This window comes from Podarcis bocagei (genome assembly GCF_964188305.1).
Source record: "Podarcis bocagei genome assembly, chromosome: 10".
NCBI lineage: Eukaryota > Metazoa > Chordata > Lepidosauria > Squamata > Lacertidae > Podarcis > Podarcis bocagei.
The window spans coordinates 20,959,096-20,978,950 of NC_138135.1; the positions used below are offsets into that span (position 1 = coordinate 20,959,096).

A 19,855-nucleotide genomic window follows, 5' to 3' on the forward strand; every position below is an offset into this window, starting at 1 on the left:
AGTCTCACACTCATTGTTACTATTGTGAATAATTATTTCTTCATTTCACCACCATGTCATTCTTCCTCTTTCTTTCTTCATTTCCCATTCTTCCTATTCATGTGTCTTCACCATGGAATTCTACCACCATCTTGTGATTATCATCATGGATTCATCTGCATCACATGTTATGCCATGCAACCTATATAGCCAAGGCTGTTTTCCATCATGGTAAGTAGAATCATTATAGTACAGCAAAAAGATCTCCATTTTCTGGAAACAGGAGAACACCTAAGCAGATTTGCCCAGAAAACGGGGGGCAATTTCTTTCCCACTTCACAGCTGTTCAGGAATTAGCTGTGACTGCCTATTTGAAAACAGAGTTATCACTACTTGTTTAATTATTGTGCTACCACTCACTGTGTGATTGGCATACTTCACTGCAAGTTTCTGCACTTGCTGGTCCAGCTATAACCTTGAATATAAAGATGTGCAGTAGCTCTAGGGATGTGCCAATATGTGCAAACAACAACAGCTTGTGCAAAGCATGCGGGTTCACCCATACAAGCCTTACTGAAATGAATTAAGGTTGCATGGCAGCAGTTCTTACTGGGCAATAGGCAATGGGTGGAGAATTCTGTTGGACACTGCTAAAGTGAATCTTATATTGATATTTGCAAGTCTTGCCCTTCAATATTAATGATATTTTACAACAAGCTTGGTCCATTATAAAGGAACAAATCAGTATTTGAAAAGTTGCAAGGTTTATCAGCGTTCCATCTTCTATTCTACCGCGCTCTCCCCCCATTTCATTCTCAGTACATTTACACATTATACAAATGCATAGGCCTTCCTATGGCGCTTTTAATCTACGATCTGATCTTGCTATCTTGCTAGGCCAGACCAATAGGTGCTGCTTCTGGAGTTGGTGCCTGATGTCTCAAATAACGCTTGGTATCCCAAGGTCTAGAGGTAGAGTAAGAACTTCAAGGAGTTCTTTCCTCTGTTCAATTGTTCATGAGTGGTAATTGAATCAGGCCAGGCCTAAGTGTTTGCATGATAATTAGCATGCTACCAGTAAACCCAACAATAGCGGGATGATGAAGAAAGGAGGAAGGGTGGACTAGGGAGGTGCCACTCGTGCAAGAGAAAAGACATGGTGGTGGTTGCATCATGCAGGAAGGGAGGTAACCTTAGTTGAGCCCCAACCAGAGCTCCCATGTACTATGGTTGCTCTAAAAGGATCCATAATAATCAGAGGATCCAGGTCAAATATGGAGCTCAGAAAGAAACACGAGAGGACATTCTTGCATTCTCAGTAGGTACAAAATGCAAGTAGAGATAATTAGCTAGAGATGGGCAAGAATCTATCAGAAAGAAACTTCAGCCTGTTTGCAGAATTGCATGAGGACAGGTGGTAATCACTCAACTGGAAATCCAGCAAAACTGTATTATTCAGACAACTGCAGATAGTCAGGTTCTGATCGCTAGAGCAACTTCAATAAATAAGTTCATTCAACTTTCTCATAATTTATTTATGTTAGAGAAGCAGATGTGATTACAGGTTGGCTGAATAAGCAGCTCTAGCCCTTTAATCTCCCTCCACCATTTAGACAAAGGCTGGCTGATAAATGGCTTGTCTATAGAAATAAGAAATATGGGAGCTGCCCTTATGTCAATAAGATATACCTAACCAAGATAAGTATTAAAACTCTTTGCATAGTTCACACCATTTGTCATCATGATTAGCTGCCAGTAAACCCAACAACAGGGGATGGGCCATAGCTCAGTGGTGTAGCATCTGCTTTGCATGAAGAAGACACCAAGTTCAATCCTTATTTCCCAGGTAGGGCTGAAAATAGCTTCGGCCTGAAACCCTGAGGAGCTGCTGCCAATCAGTGTAGCCAAACTGAGCTAGATAGTCCAGTAACTTCCCATGTTCCAATATGTCACTAAAGCTTCAACATGTAAGAGCTGGGGCATGTGAGGGTACTTCCCAGGTCAGCTGAGCACCAGCCTGCCCTTAGGCAAGGAGAGGAAAAACCTTCTCTATGATATCCTGGCAAGAGGTATTATTTCCTTCCCAAATTCCAAACACCAGCAGTTGCTAAAGCTCCTGTGGCAAAGAAGTTGTTAAACTGGTTGCTTACTCATGAGTAGCCCAGCCAGTAATCAGCCAGGATGGGCTACAGGTAGATAAGGGTGAACTGCCCTGAGACGGCGGTATATAAATTCAATTAAATAAATAAATAAATAAATAAATAAATAAAGGGTGGGGCTAAGAGGCTCCAATCCTCCAGACTATTGCTGGTGGATTATAAGCCTCGGAGGAATTGGGGAAGTAGGACAGCGGCATAGGAGTAACTGGTGGAGAGTAGTATTTGGGGATTTAGTTATTTCCCCAACGTACCCAACCCATGAGGGCTGGAAGACAGAGAAGGCAGTGGGCGCTGATCTATTAGGCCACTGTTGCCCTTCTGTGGAGGAGGATTGGGGTTAAACTAGAATTAGTTCTGCTTATCATCAGCTCTGGCTCCTCCTACTGTTGGCATCCATGCCTTACGGCCTGCCTATCCCAATAGACACCAGCCCCCACTGGGGAGCAGCTGTCCTGTGCACGTGCTGTAACATCTAGCAATCTGTGAGAGAGATTTCATACAATTTTACGTAAACCACTCAGTGGTCTTGTATATTTAATAATATATGACTTAGGAAAGCAGAGATACAGAAACTCAAGGCCCTTTGCAGTATCATAAAATGGTGCAGAGGTGCCGATCTCTGGTCACATGGACGGCTGCTTGGGCTAGAAAAAAAATATCTTTGGGCTGCCCTGCTGACAGTGAAATGCCAGCAATTTAAAACCTATCTCTGTTGTTATTTTTCCGGATCAATGTGACTGCAAATATCAGGATGGCAGTGACATTTTGCTCCTTTTTGCCGATGCTGCTCAGGTGTTAATTCATGCTCATCTGTGGAATGAAACTGGGGGATGGGGGGGGGAGGGAATGCCCTGCCCCAAATGTAGCAGTGGCTTCACTGTGTTGAAGCTGACTGAATTTGTTCCCTCTCCTCAGGCTCAATTTATTGCTGTTATTGCTCTGTGTCCAAGGAACTGTTTGGAGTATGAGGAAATTCACTTCCGATCCAGTTAAAGTGTGGTTTAACAGAGAGACAAAAGGGAGTTTGAACAAAATGAATCTCTGTGGCTCCAAGAGCAAATGTTATTTGTGAACGAAACACAGTAAGAAGATGGCAAGCATGCTGTGGATCTTCCCTTCCACACATGACACTAATGCAGTTCTACTTTGAGGAGAGGGAGAGTCAAAGTTTGGATATGTAAAGTGAGCTGGTTGTGGACATGTAACTGCACGGCTGTAACTCACAGTTTTGCATCCTGGATAGGCCACATATTTTCCATGTTGGGTAATTTCTAGGTTTTAGTAAGGTACACTGCACTAGAAGAGAAACCTAGAAAATATATTGAGTCCTAAATGTGGGGTCTGTCTATACAGATGCTAAATCTGGCTCACCCAATCAGGGTTGCACTGTGGTTAAGACTCCTGTCCACCTACATTTTGTCACATTGTAGACAAGCTGTCTAATCAGCGGCCTTTATTAGTTTCTAGGGAGTTGGTGAGTTGAGGAGTTCCAGGTTCAAATCTTATCTAGAAGACCTTAGACAAGACAACCAATTTAGGGCAGAGGGGTAATGCAGAACATCAGGGTGACGTATGCAGGACTGGACAAATCCTTGCTATACAGCATGGAAACTTACTAAGACCTAGGAAAACAAATAGGTGTTGTTTACAATACTCATTGCACCATCTGGCATAAATTTATTTCGGTTTTAATCCCAGTTGAGGGAGGTTGTGTTAAAATAGCCTGCTGTTTCCTTCATAGTTGAAAGATTAGAATAGGGAATCTGCTGCATAGTTACGTTGAGGGAACTATGTGGTGAACAACATTACAGGCAGAGAAAAGCAATGGGAGGAATCAGATTGTCAGTGATGGTTTCACTGAAGCAAAGATTCAGTCACTTGCAAACCCCTCAGGAAGGACAGGTACCATTGTGACAAAGCAATGGGAGCTCTGATACTCACTTCCCAGCAGGAAGCAACAAGGAAAGGCGAGTCCAGTTCTCTCTCCCCGCTTCACTGGTGCTTGACAGATGGGCTACACAAGTCTTCATTTTGTGTGCAATGGTGTTGCAAGCTTTGTATCCAGATTAGAGCACTGCAATTTTCACAAAAGCTACAGTCACAGATTAGTGAGAGAGCCAGGGTGGTTAGAGTGTTGGACAGGCTCAACCACCTGCTTGATTCCAATTCCAAGAGTTCACAGGTTTAACCTACCTGAGAAGGGAGTTGTGATGATAAAAGGATCCTGAGCTCCTTGAAGGGCAGGGAGATAAAAATGGATAGATTAAAAACAAACTAGAAAAGGGTGTTTTTTTAAATATTTGTCACTGTTTGAACTCCCAATGAGTGACACAGACTCTATACGTGTTTGTGTGACATTTGCAATATCTTTGTGTCTCTGAGTTGTCGTCATCGCACAAGTGAATAAATGCCAACACAGCTTTTCTCCCTCAGGCCAGTGTGATGCAAATGTCCACCAGCATTTTGGGCATTTCTCTGTTTGAAGGACAGCAGCCCCACTGTTAGTTTTATCAAATGCAAACTTCTGCTGTTATTGATGACCAACCAGTTCACCCACTCCCTGACTATCTGGCAGGTGATTATTTTTTTCTTTGTGCAAACATATCCATGCATTATCTCAGCTATCCTCAAGTCTAAACATCATACATTGTCCTTCAAAATGTCACAATGACACCTGGTGTTTCTTTAAATAAATAATGCACCTAAATGTTAAAAATGTTGACATGCAACACAATTAAAATAGTTTTGTATACTCAGTTAATAATATAAATATTTTAAACAATATTTATGCTTTCTTAAATGTTTTGGATTTCAGCTTTCCAAAAACTTCAAAAGTAATTATTTTTATATATATATATATTTCAACAATACCAAAGTCTGACAGTCAGTATCACAGGTGTTGTAAAGGTTTGGTGACCTGTCATCTGCCATTGAAGAAGATAACAGTGGTTATTCAGGCTTTGTTGCTGATTCCGAAGGGCCCCCGTAACAGTTCAAGCTTCAGGGTCCCCAAAATGTAGATCTTTCCACTGCAAGTAGTCAGTTCATATGTTGGCTAGTGGGAGCTGGGTAGTGGACTTTCTTTCTAGTAAAGCTTCCTTCTTACGTAATTAGCTGCAATCACTAAATATTGGTGCTGTACTAGCCCAGCCCAGCCCGCTATATTTCATGCAGTCACTGTCGTTAGTAAAAAGTCTTCCTGTTTCCCCCATATGAGCCACCTAGTAATGTCTTGGCCAGCTGGTTTGATTCTAACCATGAACTAACTGCAAGTGGTTTCCCACTTGTTTGTGTGTTTTGACTTTCTAGCAGTAAACAGCCTGTCAGAGTGATAGCTACATAATCCGACCATTGGCTGAAGGGTGGCCAAATTCATGCTTCTAGGGCATCCTCATACACTGAGTCTCCCACACCACCTAGTGGCTGCCAGTAATCTTCGTTTTTGGGTCAACATCTTTCCGCTTCTTTTTCCCACACCTCATTTGTTTCCTTCACCCGATTTTCTCACTCAGCCTCTTTTTCTCCATCTCAGCTCACAAGCACAAGAAGCATGACATGCTACAGCCATGTGACACAGAATACCCAGTGTTTGTATATGAACCTGCCATCAAAGAGACCAATGGGATTATTGAATGCGGAGACTGTCAGAAGTAAGAAATGTGCTCTCTTTCTTCCTTTTCTCCTACCTGTGCCTCTCAGTTCTCCCTGGTTAGTCTGATCTCCACGCAAACTAACTGTCCCTTGTTATCCTTGCAATGCCTCTTATTTTCCACAATTTCTTCTGAATTGCCTGCAACTATGAACTATTCCAACCTCAATTCAAGTTGGTTAGTAACAATAGTAGTGACAATTGCTTAGGACCCAGGTCCCTCACAGACCACTCCCTTCTACATGAACCTGCCAGGTACCAAGGTCTGCCTTGAACACACTCTTTGCCTAGTGCACGGGTGGGGGACCTCAGACCCAGAACCACATTTTGCCCTCCAAGTCTCTCTATCTGGTCCTTAGAACTCTCCTCAGCCACACTCTTCACTGGAAACCAGGCCTTGTGAGGGTCTGGAAACCAACCTTACGAGGAATGGTTGAGGGAGCTAGGTATGTTTAGCCTGGGAAAAAGGAGACCGAGAGAAGAGATGATAGCCATCTTCAAATATCTAAAGGAATATTGGAAGTTGGAGCAAACTTGTTTGCTCTGGAGGTTAGAACGCAAACCAATGGAATCAAATTACAAGAGATTCCATCTAAATATCAGGAAGAACTTTCTGACAGTAAGAGCTGTTTGACAGTAGAATGGACTCCTTTGGAAGGTGGTGAACTCTCCTTCCTCAGAGGTTTTTAAGCAGAGGACACAGGTGACGCTGTGGTGTAAACCACTGAGCCTTGGGCTTGCCAATCAGAAGGTTGGTGGTTCAAATCCCCACGACAGGGTGAGCTCCCGTTGTTTGGTCCCAGCTACTGCCAACCTAGCAGTTCGAAAGCATGTAAAACTGCAAGTAGATAAATAGGTACTGCTCTGGCAGGAAGGTAAATGGTGTTTCCGTGCGCTGCTCTGGTTCCCCAGAAGTGGTTTAGTCATGCTGGCCACATGACCCGGAAGAACTGTCTGCGAACAAATGTCGGCTCCCTCAGCCAGTAAAGCGAGATGAGTACCGCAACCAGCACCCAACTGGTCTTAACTGTCAGGGGTCCTTTACCTAGATGGTCATCTGCCATGGATGCTTTAGCTGAGATTCCTGTATTGCAGGGGGTTGGACTAGATGACCCTTGAGGTCCCTTCCAACACTACAATTCTGTGGTTCTGTGAATTCCCTTTAGAAAGACAGGCAAAACAGAACATGATCAAGTTTTTTTCTTTATAGGTTAGGGCATTTGCTTCAGTGTAGAGCATTCCTGTTCCAAATAATTCATATCCATGAGGGCCCACAGATATGTTAATTCTGTTCAACATCCATTTCTTTTCAAGGCAATCTTCTTTTCACACAAAGCTCTCCATAGAGTGTTTTCCCATGTGAGATTGTCCCTCATTTAGAGAACTTACATCACTCATTCTAAACTGCATGCAAGGGCTGAGAGGCATGTTTACCTGTAAGAACTCTACTTTGCCAACATTAGGCTCAGTGTGCCTAAACACTGAATACTGGCACCAAAAAATCTGTTGCCAAAAACAGACAGACTCAAGTCTGGCTATAGTGAGTTTGAGAACTGTCAGCCCTGCCTTAGGCATTATCTTTTCTCCTCTCTCATTTATACGGTCAAGCAGTGCTATTTTTTCTAGAAAAAGAGGTGCCAGAACTCACCATGAATTCCTCCCTTGTTCTCTTATATGGTACCCACCTGAGCAGTGCTGAAACGGAGTTCTGGTGAGTTCCAGCTGAAAAAAGCCCTTCTGTCAGGGCATTGGTTGCAGGTACACCATACTAGGAGCAAATTAGATTTGAATACTTTGTCTTGTGCAAATAAGCTCAGCCTTGCTCTTAGCAACACATGACTCTCTTGTGTAGCTACTAATACCAAATAGCTTCTGAAGCAATTCCTATGATGGTTGGTATAAACATAATGGTTAAAGCGCATGGGACAATTTCTTAGCTCAGCCATGAACTCAGCAAGTGATCTCCAGAAAATTGTTCTCTCTCTCTCCCTCCCCTCCTGCCCCCTAACTGATCTAACTTACATGATTATTGTAAGGAAGCTTAGGACTAATTCAGACATTAGTATTTTCATGTAATGTTCACAGCTCTGATATCTAACAGCTTCTTATTGCAGCATCCCACACTAACACCATTGGGAATTATGGTGCTGGGAGTTGGCTGCTTCATTCACTTGGGTGGTTGAACCAGGTGGGAAGCTTCCAGATCAGGAGTTCCTGAAGTGAGGTCTGTGGACCACAAGTGGTTCTCAAGGTGTCTGTGAATTTGTGGCTGAAGATGGGAAATCATACATCCTTTGCATTTACTTTTGTGTCAATTTTTAATTGCATTGTTATCACTTCCTTTATTTTCTTAATATTGTATTTTATTGTATTACAAATTGAATTCTGTGGAATTGCAGCAGGTAGAGATATCATTAAGTGGTTCCCCAGGACCCTCAGCAAATTTCAAGTGGACTGGGGGGTGGAATTTGATAACTAGTGTTCTAGATGTTGCCACTTCTGTAGGGAGTGTTGCTGAAGGAAAAGCTTATCACTCAAATGTAACATTTGGACCAGCCCTAAGATTATGCCCATGAAACATGTACTATTTATTATTATTATTATTATTATTATTATTATTATGCGGCTTTTAAATGATTCCATTAACTCAGACATGGTACCCAGCTGGGTACAGCTGGCAGGATTCTGTTTGCAGAGACGGCCATTTGAATAAAGCCTCCACAAGCCTATAGGAGGTGATCTAAGAACTAAAACTCAGGTGCTAAATATTAAGATGGAACTTTTTGCTTTTAGCTAAGTACACACCACTCATAGTCCCCCAGCAGAGGGCAGTAGAGGACTATTGGTCTTTCTGGCTATAGGCATGTTTAGGATGCATTTTCCATATTAGTTGAACATGAATACTTCATGTTGTCAGAAAATAATTAATAGTAATTATGAAAATGACACATACACAATAAATGAGAATTCAAGCTCGCAGTCCAAATGCTGCACCACATTCATGGCTAGAGATGGGAGCAGACACAGAATGGAGTTGTAGCCTCAGTGTCATGTGAGCAGAGTCTGTCCACGTCACCAGCTGATCCCTCAGTATTGGGCCACTTGCATGGAAGTCAGGACACATGGGGCTTTATAGTCATTCTTTGAATGTGGTTTCCATGCATAGCTGTATAGGGTTGGTCTCCCCACACATACACTTTAATACGCAGGTCAGTCCTGTACATACATTTACACTGGCTTGAACACACACTCTGAATCTGTAATCCTGCCTTGGCACACATAACTGTGGTGTACTTAAGCCAATACATAATTAGTTCTTCTTTAGGCCCTTCCATGCATGAGCACTATGCTTACAATGCAGAGTACATTGAAGATGAACACTAAAAACCTACAACCTCTGAATTGTGCATGGACACACACACACACACACACACACATACACACACACACACTATGTAGATGCTACATTCCCATCCAGAGTCAAGCATCATATCAATCCATTTACACAAGAGCTGCACTACAGTATTAACAGATTAGTCCGCAGTACACAAGGATTTGTCCCTGCTTTATAACCCACAGCTCAAGTTTCTCAACCATTCTGCCTCCAATGCAATAAAATTGTATTTGTGTAATTGAAAGTGGCAGTCTTCAACTCAGTTCTGAATATTCCCTAATAGTATTCCCATTTATTAACTAAATACATTTTCCTCTGCCCCCTCCCCATTTGCTTTAATTCTTGCTGTTTCCTATTGCTTGAACCATGTGCTTGTTTGTGGTGGTGGGAAGGGAAGGGAAGGGAAGGGGAGTGCTATTTTTTTTTAGAAAAAGAAGTGTTGGAACTCACCTCCCTTGTTATCTTAGAATGGCAATGGCACCCACCTGAGAGGTGCTGGAACTGAGTTCCTGCTGGAAAAAGACACCTCTGGAAGGGGCAAGGGGAGTATTCTGTAACCTTCTGTTCTGACCATAGTCTCTTGGGGGGGGGGGTCTTCTCGCCCTTACAGGATGTTTGTGGTGCAGCAAATTACCAACAGCAATCTCCTGCTCCTGGTTGTGGATGCTGTATGTGACTGCAGCAACTTTCCACCTGTCCTACTGCAACCTAAAGAAGTCAAATATATCTTTCTTCTGGTAGAGGTTGTACTGGGCTGTACAGTTCTTGTGGTTTACATTTTTCCAACAGTGAATTGATGCAGAGGGTTTGCTTTAGTAGTTCTTTGGGGTGGGAAGAATTTAGCATACGTTCTAATGAAAAGCATGGCAAAAGCAATGGCAAGTTAATGTGCTGCTAATTACGATTGCGTACTGTTGTTTGGTAAGTGCTATATGGATTGATTGTGTGCATTTTCCTAGATGCCTCCTCAATTGCTGGAAAGGAGGTGGAAAGAAAAAGCACAGGGGTACCAGGCATAAGACGGAAAGAGAAATCAGACTTGCTATTTAGTTAAACTCTCTTTAGAACCTGAAAATAGTCTTCACTCTGAAGTGTGTCCCCACACAGTTCTGTGTAGATGAAGATGCTGTTGGTTTCATTAGCATTTGCAAAATAGAAGCCCAATTAAGGAAGGAGTCCTAGGTCAATGGTGGACCATGTGCTTTGTGTACCATAATACATTAATACTGTGTGAGATGGACCAATGGACTTATTTGCTGTAAGCCAGTGAATGGTACAGAAAGTTGTTGTGCATTGCAGCTCCAAAATGTCAGGGTGAAACTGCTTATTACGGGAGCTACTTCTTCCCATGTGGGCACGTGTTTGCTTTTTACAGTTGCAGGGACTCTTGTTCTGGAACAGAACCATGACATAGATGCACAGGATACCAACAGGTTTCAGGGAGATTTACATTGGGGCAGTGGAGTGTATGTTTGTGGGGGAAAGAGTGGTTATTTAAAAAACTTGCAAGGAAGAACTTCTTTTAAAGGCATACACATGAAACTATGAAGACACATTTAATATAACAGTAAGTTTCTCCTTTGGTAGACAAATTTTAGCTCTGCAGCAACAGTGCTGGAAAAAATATGTAGATTGTAGCCCTAATTTTGCTCAAGGTGGTTGTGACTAACTTATGTCCCATTGCTTCCCCTGGCTAACTGCTCCTGGAGCTTGCTCATTAAGTGTGATCACTAGCCTTGAAAGCTGCCGTGATGGCTCCATTCCAACTAAAATCATGTTGAAATCAATGGGAAAATTAACTCCCACTAGTTTCAATAGAATTTAAGCAGTGTTCAGATTAAAGTATGCTCAAAAATACTAGCTGATCTTAATTGAGCCCACCTACTTACCAGGTGTAGTGACGCGGGTGGCGCTGTGGGTTAAACTACAGAGCCTAGGACTTGCCGATCAGAAGGTTGGCGGTTCGAATCCCCACAACGGGGTGAGCTCCCATTGCTTGGTCCCTGCTCCTGCCCACCTAGCAGTTCAAAAGCACATCAAAGTGCAAGTAGATAAATAGGCGCCGCTCCAGCGGGAAGGTAAACGGCATTTCCGTGCGCTGCTCTGGTTCGCCAGAAGTGGCTTAGTCATGCTGGCCACATGACCCAGAAGCTGTACGCCGGCTCCCTTGGCCAATAAAGCGAGATGAGCACCACAACCCCAGAATCGGCCATGACTGGACCTAATGGTCAGGGGTCCCTTTACTGTTACCTTTACTTACCAGGTGTAGCATAAGTATTTTGAGAAATGTCCTGCCTGTGACAGCACCCTTTATGCTAGAATGAGTGCATGACATTCCATGTGAGTAGAGGCCTTGCAGTAGCTTCATAATCAAGGGCACCTCTGTGGGAATACATCTTATGACTTGTACAGCCTAGCTGTAAACTGGAATTCTGGGACAACACAGCTCCTCCATAAATGGGATTGTTTCTGATTTTCAACCATTTCCCCAAACTGCTATTAACCTTAACAGCACTGCACATAATGCATCAGTGAAATGTGACAGGATGCGTTCCCAGAAGCTGAGGCGGCGACCAGATACTTGCCATGCATTCCATCCCGAGGTAAGGCGGGTTGAGGAATTGTTGCATTTGACAAAGTAGGCTCTGCCCCACAGCAGCCATGATAATGTGCTGGCCTAAATAAAATAGGCTGGGTTTTGAAATGTCAATCCATAGATTCTTCATTTCTAACCACCACAAAGCTGCCTCACTTGTTTGCCTATGTGGAGGCCCTAAAAATAGGGCACAGTGCCCCCACCTGTCCATCAGTGTGTGTTTGATGTGATGTATGCAACAAGCCTGTGCACCCGTTATACATATAGCCAAGTGCATTGGGTTCCTTGCCATGTGGTAGGCACTCATGAGCACGCATATTCTGCACGGACACAGTTTATCCTGCCAGCCCTATGAATGGATCCATTGTTATCGGGAGCTGGATTTGGCCATCCCCGTTGCAAAAAAAGTTTCAGTCATCTGGCCCAAGTTAAAATGAAGCTAGGCTTTAATTTTTGCTGCCCTCTAAATTCTACTTGCTGACCACATACTTGCTTTGTTTTTCAGGAAAACGCCCAGGACTGTGGAGGAGCGGCAGAGATTTCTGCCTCATTAGCCCTGCTCTTCCTTCCTCTGGGAACCACAGCTGTTCTCTTGCGGTGACAAGGCCCATCAAAGTCCTTATTTTGGACCAGAAAGGCAAATGCTCTATTTTGAGGACCATGCTACTTGGGCACTTAAGACAACTGCTGCATGCCAGAGCATATGGACAATGCCACAGAGGCTCAGGAACTTCTTCGGCTGCATCCTCCCAAGGAACTTGCTAGCTGTGTTGTGTTTGGAAGTGGGGCTTCCTTTCTTCAAGAAGCTTGCAACTGAGGGTGGGGCACCTATGGCTATGGACCAACAGGCTCACCAAGCTGTGTGATCTCACAGCTTCCCCTCCCTGCCTTAGCAGCATGGAAAAGTTTACACTGGTGGGGGAAAGGCCTGGAACAGTGGGTGGCATTTGCCAAATGGATGGACTTAACCTATAACTTACCCTAGCTGCAAAATGGGAACAGTCAGTACTATCTGCTAAAGAGAAGCATCTCATAATCCCCTTTCTTTTAACTTAACAGACACCTGGGCAGTTCTGCAGGAATGGCAGGAATATTACCTTCTTAAGAGAATATAATGGTCATCAACAGAGTTTCATTTCTATTGTCAAGGAACTGGAGAACAATATTGCCAAGCCAGGCTTTGGCAGGGATTCCTGTAACCGGCAAGGAGTTCCTGCAACTCTGCCTATTGCAGACATTTAAGCTCTTCTAAGGCTACACAGAGAGCTTTCCTCTAAAATAGCTGATTCAGACAATGATTAGATTTATCAGCTTGATGTGAAAATAGCTCCATGTGTTCTATTTCAAGAGGCTTGATGCATTATAGGGAGTGGTTGCAGGTTGAGAATTTCATCTGAAACCTTGGATGGCTACTACCAGCCAGTGTAGACAGTACTGAGCTAAAGGGAATAATGTTTCTACCTATGTTTCTGTGTTATTGAGGCAAACTTAAACTCTAGCCTTAGAAATATTCCTTCTGTCCACACCTCTCAAGTTCCCTCAGCTTCACATCACTGGACAAGGAGTTTAGCCATAACTCCCTTGCATAGGTTACAAAATTACATAGGTTACAAAATTAAACATGGCGAGGCTAAGTGTGCACATTAGCTTTGTTAGACGCAAATGTTTAAAAGCAGACACTTTTGGGAAGTCTACAGATGCACAGGAAATATGACTGTCACCTTCCAGTTCCTACTGTATCCCGCAATATTATTTTGCCAGACATGCTGACGGCTTCATGGATGCACCAGCTGTATAATACAATCTTTATCAGTTTACAGGGAAGAGAGTAACCCCTCAGAGGTGTGCTAATACAATGTGAAATTTCTCTTAACTTTTGAAAGCCATTTTGCCTTATGAACGAAATTATGGGCAAAATTTTCACCACACCAAGTTTTCATTTCTAGATCCCAGTAGTTTACGTGCCAGGCGTGGGCTGATGGTTGGATAGCCAAGACCTTAAGACCTCAGAAATTGAGAATGCAAGCAAAGGAAGGAAGCCATATTACAGGACTGCTGGTATGTATTTCCTTGACATGACTAGCATTTCAATAAGAAAGTCCTACTCTCAAATCCCCAAGAGAGATTTGTGACAGTACAGAAGATGTTGAACTTTTGCTTTTGTAATATGTGTTTGACATTTGGCCTCTTTTTAAAATATGACATTTTCATTATATTTTTGTTTCATGTTTTTCTTGGTTGTCATACACAATATGCCACAAAATCCCATCACAGGTCATACTGGAATTATGCTGAAAACGGACCCACACATTCACAAGTAAATGTGCTTAGATGTATTTTCAATATTCCAGTATAGTGTAAGAGCTTCACATTGTCAAACTGACCTTAATATATGAGCACATGGTGTGTTGAGAAAAAAGTGTAAAAAAAAAAACCCAAACATCGGGAAGGGTTATGGTTCTCTACTCTTGGTTCAAAAACATGTAAGAACAACTTTCACCATTTAATGTAACACAAACCAATTTCTATATTTCCAGGCCACATTCCCATCCATACTTTTCTATACGTCCATCCAGTTCTTATATGATCATGAATGAGACCAAAAAGACAACACCCATCAAGCCTCCATTGCATTTGCTCTTTTTATTAGAAGTTAAGAATACAACAAGTAATGAGATCCCATTGCCCGGAGACCCCAATCTTCAAAGTCCAAGATGTGCTTTGTCGCCTCCAACAGTAAGCATTTTTTAAAAAAAGAAAATACTGAACAAGGCCACTAGTTAATGGGAAAAGAAAGCTGTAACTCTGAACTATACTACACTGAAAACCTGCACACACAAAGGAAGCAAGCGAACCTCCGATTGCTGAGAGTAAGGCATTCAGGTGCCAACCTGGGAAGAAGTCTCAGCAAGCACCACGGAAAAGTGCACAGCTAAGCAGTTTTTCTTATTGGGACACAAAAAAATGTCCTAAACAGAGACCAAAGGGGTAGAATAAGTGGAGGGTGTGTTTTTGTACAGGTTGTGTGCTGTAGGACCAGTTTGTGAGAAACCCTTTCTGGGAGTGAGCATAGGATGATCCAGAATGGGGGAGGTGCTATTTCTGCTGCTAATACAGAAGCAGCCTACCACCCCTTTTTCTCTCTCTAAAAAAAAAAAAGCTTTTCAGATAGGTAGATCTGAGTACGATATGTAGTAGCACTTTCCCCATCAGGCAAGCCCTCCTTCTTCCAGATGGCTACATTTACCACTGGGAAGGTTAAATCATCACCTATTCCATTAAAGGGGTTCAATTAATACTGTTCTGTTTTTTAGTATGGGATTGAACAATCAGAAGCATTAGGGTGCCATTCTGGCCTAACTGCATTCAGCACATCAGGATCCTACCCAGGATATACACATCTGAAATTGCCTACAAGCACCCATTAAGCACCTCTTGTAGGTCTAAACACTAAGGTTCTGTTTTGAGGGCGGGAGAGAGAAAAGACAGAAAGACCAACTTCCTTCTAATAATCAAAAAAGCAGTTTAACATGTGACAAATTCTATCATCTCCCAACACTTGTAGTTAATTATACTATGGTGCCCCCACTGTGAGTATTCAACAACACAAATTCTACACTGTGTCAAAACATTTCTCTCCATCTCTGACATGCCTCACCAGCCTAGCAGGAGAAAACAGCAACTACACTTCTTGCCCGACTGAGTGTTCTGCTTAGTGATAATTTGCCCTTCTCAGAATGTACGGCTACCCCACAAGCAGTTAAGCTATCTGGGGAAGTTTTTAAAGAGGCAACAAGCTTCTCTTGGGTACCAAGCACTCTGTTGAGGAGAGGCAAAAATGTAATATCCAAGCAGATTCTGCAAGCTGTTCTTCTTTTTAAAGAAAGAAAAAAGCCCAGTGCGCAGCGTTGTCTTATATACCAGAAGGAAGCAAGAAGGATCGGCAGTGTTACATTGCAGCCAAGTGGAGCTTGGTGGAATTTAATACCGGGCAACCTTAGTGCTACTGTACTTCAGCAGCACACAACATACTCTAGAATGAATTAACAGCTAGTCTAGGCTGCTTTTTCATATGTTCCTCTTCACTCCCTGCAGACCATCTTATCCTACTGTCTCTCAACTAGAAGGCAGATGCCTGACACTAACAATTGCACTTGGATAAAAAAGGATAGCAGGCCCAACTGAATGGTGAAACACTGACAAGAGACCCCACTGCCAAAGAGGTCGAGATACATACCATATTGTGCCTTAAGCCATCAAATCCCAACACAGCAAAAGGCTGGTGGAAAGAAAGACCACCTAAAGACTATCCACAAAATGGCAGAGATCTTAGAAGGCACGCCCTGCCAAGGGAGCAGAGCTCAGCTGCACAATGTCTCCTGCCTTTGCCTTCTGAACATACAGGGGCCCAAGCGTCAGCCCAATTTAAGGTTGTCCACACTTGCTTACCCTGAACCCTTGTGTGCAGACTGAGCCTGCTGGGTCTAGTTGTCCAGTATATCCCCAAACATTAGGAAGAATCTGTAGAACCCAGATGCTGCAGGGGTTTCACCTGGCCCTCTTGCACTTAAAAGGGTTCGTGCAAACTTGAAACAGTGTGTGGTACTTGCATGTTGCAATCTGTACAAAAAACCCTCCCCTCCCACACAATTTTAAAACATTTATATAAACTTTTCAATTAAACAGAATGTTAGAAATCTTATTTACATTTTTCCTCCCAAAAGAGCATCTAAAAATCAACTTACCTGAACAAGATACAAATCTTAATCAAGCTAGATTTTAAAAAAGAAAAGAAAATGCTAAGCCATCTCCCCATGACAACCCCTCTTGTTTTTCTACAAATAAATATGGCATTGAACAGAAGCTGATTAAGAAAGGGCTTTCTGTAGCTTAGTCTGTAGACCCCAGGAATAAATTAGGGTTTAAGAACTTCCAGGTCTTCAGAATCAATTCACTCCAATGCTTGAGGTATGAATTTCTCTTCCAAGTTTTAGTTAGAATCCCTGCGAAGCTTCTACACCATCCTGGGTCAGGTGTAGACTGACTGCTCCAACGGTTCTGCTTTTTTGGTTACGATCTTGGACAAGCGGTCAGTTTTACTACATCTCGTCCTCTGAGCAGCCTCCACCAACTGTGAAGCGGAACTCCTGAAGGTTTGAAACTCCATGGAAGTGCGCAAATGCACCAGCCACTACAAACACATGAAACAGCTGGTGGGAGTGGAACTATGGGAGAGAGAAAAACAGAACACTGTTTCACTTTAGGTAATGGAGACTCCCATTTTCCAGAACAGTCACCAAAGGAGGGCATCATAGGTGGTACTGGCTAATAAGTAGAGATTGTGAAGTATCAACCAGCCAAAGAATAAGCCCTCTTGCTTCCTAGGAATCCATTGTTTGTTTCTCTGTGTGAACAGGCTATGCAAGCACCAAGAGGTGCCAATTTAAACCCACCCAGCCCCAGTCAACTTGGCATAACTGGCTAGAGGACAAGATACATGCTCGCATACACATAAACAAACAAAGACAGAGCATTAACAGCGCTGTATCAGAATGGTTGTATTTTTGCAGCTGTGCACCATTCCCTCTCTTGGGAGCCAGATATGCCAAGGCAGATACAGTGCAAATATTTTTCATTCTTGTAATGCCTACCAAGAGAAGGTTGCAGAGTTTCACGGGGTTTTAAAGTTAGCAGTTGCACAGCAGGGCTCCATTTTAGCCCAGAACTGAGCAGTAAGAGGCATTTATAGAACTGTGTCTTTATAGAGCTTGGCCACAGACCACAGTGATCCATCACTGCAGATATGCAGTAGGGATGGCATTAATGCCTCTCACCCTCCCTATTATGTGCCTGCCATCTATTAGCCATACTTACCCAGATGTCACACTTGCCCGGGAAGAACCTCTCCGGGATGCGAGCAGCATACAGTGCAGCGCCAGTGATATACAGGCAGGCCATGAGAGCCAGCCAGCCTATCTGCCCCATTGTGGCAGCCTTGAGGAGCCCTTCCGTGATGACAAAGTGCAGGGTGGGGATGACCCCACTAAGGCCCAGAGCCAGAAACACTCCTAGGAGATAAGGGAAGTGGGACAGATTCAGCCTTGGACACAAGAGAAGCAGTGGCAGAGATGAGGGCAAACTGCCAAAGCTCAGGATCCCAAAGCAGAGCAGGAAGACTACTTGGGTGGTTGGTTTTTAGGGCCACAACCCATTTGGTCAACTAGAGAGGAGCCCCTGATCAATCTGGGAACACATTTTTTAAAAAATAATAATTTCCATGTACTTCTAATCATAGTGCTAAATGTCATTTTAGAAGAGGCATTCTCTCTTCTGTTGCAACCAGGAGGCATATCCTCCTTCAATACTATGCCTGCTGCAGCACATACGTGTGTGTGTGTATGTGTGTGCGCGCACACACCACTTAAATACTAGATAAAGAAAGTATGCTTTTCCATTCCAAAGTCACCATTTAATTCAAGTGACTTTTATTATGCAGATCATTTAAAATTGCAATCAACCAACTATAATTTCTTTAATCAGACAAAATTCATTTTGTTGTAGAAAATGAAGTAAACCTGATTTCATTCTCAAGTGCCCTAAAATGTATGCTACACACCCACTGTGCACAATTGTTCAAAATATGTTAATATACCTCTAGCTTTCTAAGCACACTAGAGACTGTAGCACAAGCCTTGAAATAAAGACTCCCTGCCAGTGGGCTGTGAGTGGCAGAAAGAAACTTTGGCCTTCATGTACCACTGACTGACCAAAAAAGTGCAGCACTTACATCAGTCGTGGAAGAATAAACTTCAAAGGTGTTTTGTCTGCTCCAGTCCACAGATTGAACTGACAGTTCGCGATAATTAAAACCTTCAATATTTGCAAAATAGTATTCCCAGTACAGTGGTACCTGAGGTTACAAACTTTGGGTTACAGACTCCGCTAACCCGGAAGTAGTACCTCGGGTTAAGAACTTTACCTCAGGATGAGAACAGCAGCAGCAGGAGGCCCCATTAGCTAAAGTGGTGCTTCAGGTTAAGAACGGTTTCAGGTTAAGAACGGACCTTCGGAACGAATTAAGTTCGTAACCAGAGGTACCACTGTACTAAGTTTCAATTGCTATATATTTCATCTCCTGATCCTCCGTATAAATTTACAACTTCCTGGAAGGTACAGAAATATTCTAGAACAAATTCTTCAAACTTCCAGCAAGCAAATGAGACCTTCCCCCCTGAATTCATGACTACATTCACATTCTGTGTGTGCGCGCATTCAGACATGCAAGAATTTCACCTTCCCTCGGAGGAGTCCTTCCCATGCACTGCTACAGGAGTTACTGTTCCAAGTGTGCCTCCCAAATGGAAGGAGACAAAGCCCAGAGCAGCAATTTTTGTAGAGATTCAGCAAGTAGCATCCTCTGCACTGGAGTATCAGGAAAACCTAATCATTTCCAAAAGCAGAGATGGACAGAACAAAGTCTCCATCCTCCTGTAAAGATGGAATGGAAAGGAGGGCAGGCAGGCTGGAGCGGTGGAATAAGCATCTTGGCTAGGAGTCCTTGTCTTACTGGCCTTTTTTCCACCTGGCCGGGGAAGGCAGGGCCCTGACTCCAGCTACAAAAACTGAGGCTACTGAACAGATTGTTGGGCTGGGGGGTTGTTTAGGGTGTTTTGTTTGGAGGGGTGTGTGTTGCTGTTATTGATATAATTTTTTGTATCTTATTTTAGATCTTATGATCTATGTGGAAATGTTCAATTTGAATGTGTACTTTTATTTATTGTTGAAGATTACTTTTGCTATGTACTTATGTATTATTATTTTCATGTTGTAAGCTGCCTTAAGCATGGTTTAAACTACGGAAAGGTGGCATACAAATAAGATGCTGAATGTGTGTATGTCTGTAACAGCAAACAGCTTCCCTGCAGGCAGATGTTTTTCGTCCTTAGGAGATTCTTTTTCTTTCAGTACCCTCATGACAAAATTTGGAAACTACTACACTAGAAGATGCATTTAGGGTTTTGATTTTAAACAATACCTTATCCTAAATTATCCTCCTGTCTGACTTTCTAGCTTCCTCA

General features: G+C 42.9%; 2 protein-coding genes across 3 annotated transcripts in view; one reads left to right on the forward strand and one right to left on the reverse strand.

The window, feature by feature from the left end:
- The window catches only part of CACNA2D4 (calcium voltage-gated channel auxiliary subunit alpha2delta 4), a 177,205-nt gene extending 161,552 nt beyond the window's left edge, over positions 1-15,653 (forward strand). Inside the window, 7 exon segments of the mRNA XM_081210589.1 lie at positions 190-210; positions 5,671-5,788; positions 9,792-9,903; positions 9,906-9,918; positions 11,714-11,784; positions 12,283-13,835; positions 14,315-15,653. Of these exon segments, the coding sequence (XP_081066715.1) occupies positions 190-210; positions 5,671-5,788; positions 9,792-9,903; positions 9,906-9,918; positions 11,714-11,784; positions 12,283-12,378 (431 nt within the window). The 3' untranslated portion in view covers positions 12,379-13,835; positions 14,315-15,653.
- The window catches only part of ADIPOR2 (adiponectin receptor 2), a 37,440-nt gene continuing 31,990 nt past the window's right edge, over positions 14,406-19,855 (reverse strand). For both annotated transcript variants that reach the window (XM_081210399.1, XM_081210398.1), the window contains exons 7-8: positions 17,652-17,845; positions 14,406-17,002 (exon numbers count right to left, since the gene is read on the reverse strand). In XM_081210399.1, coding sequence (XP_081066525.1) covers positions 16,877-17,002; positions 17,652-17,845 — 320 coding nt within the window. In that variant the 3' untranslated portion in view covers positions 14,406-16,876. The remainder of the gene's footprint in view (positions 17,003-17,651; positions 17,846-19,855) is intronic.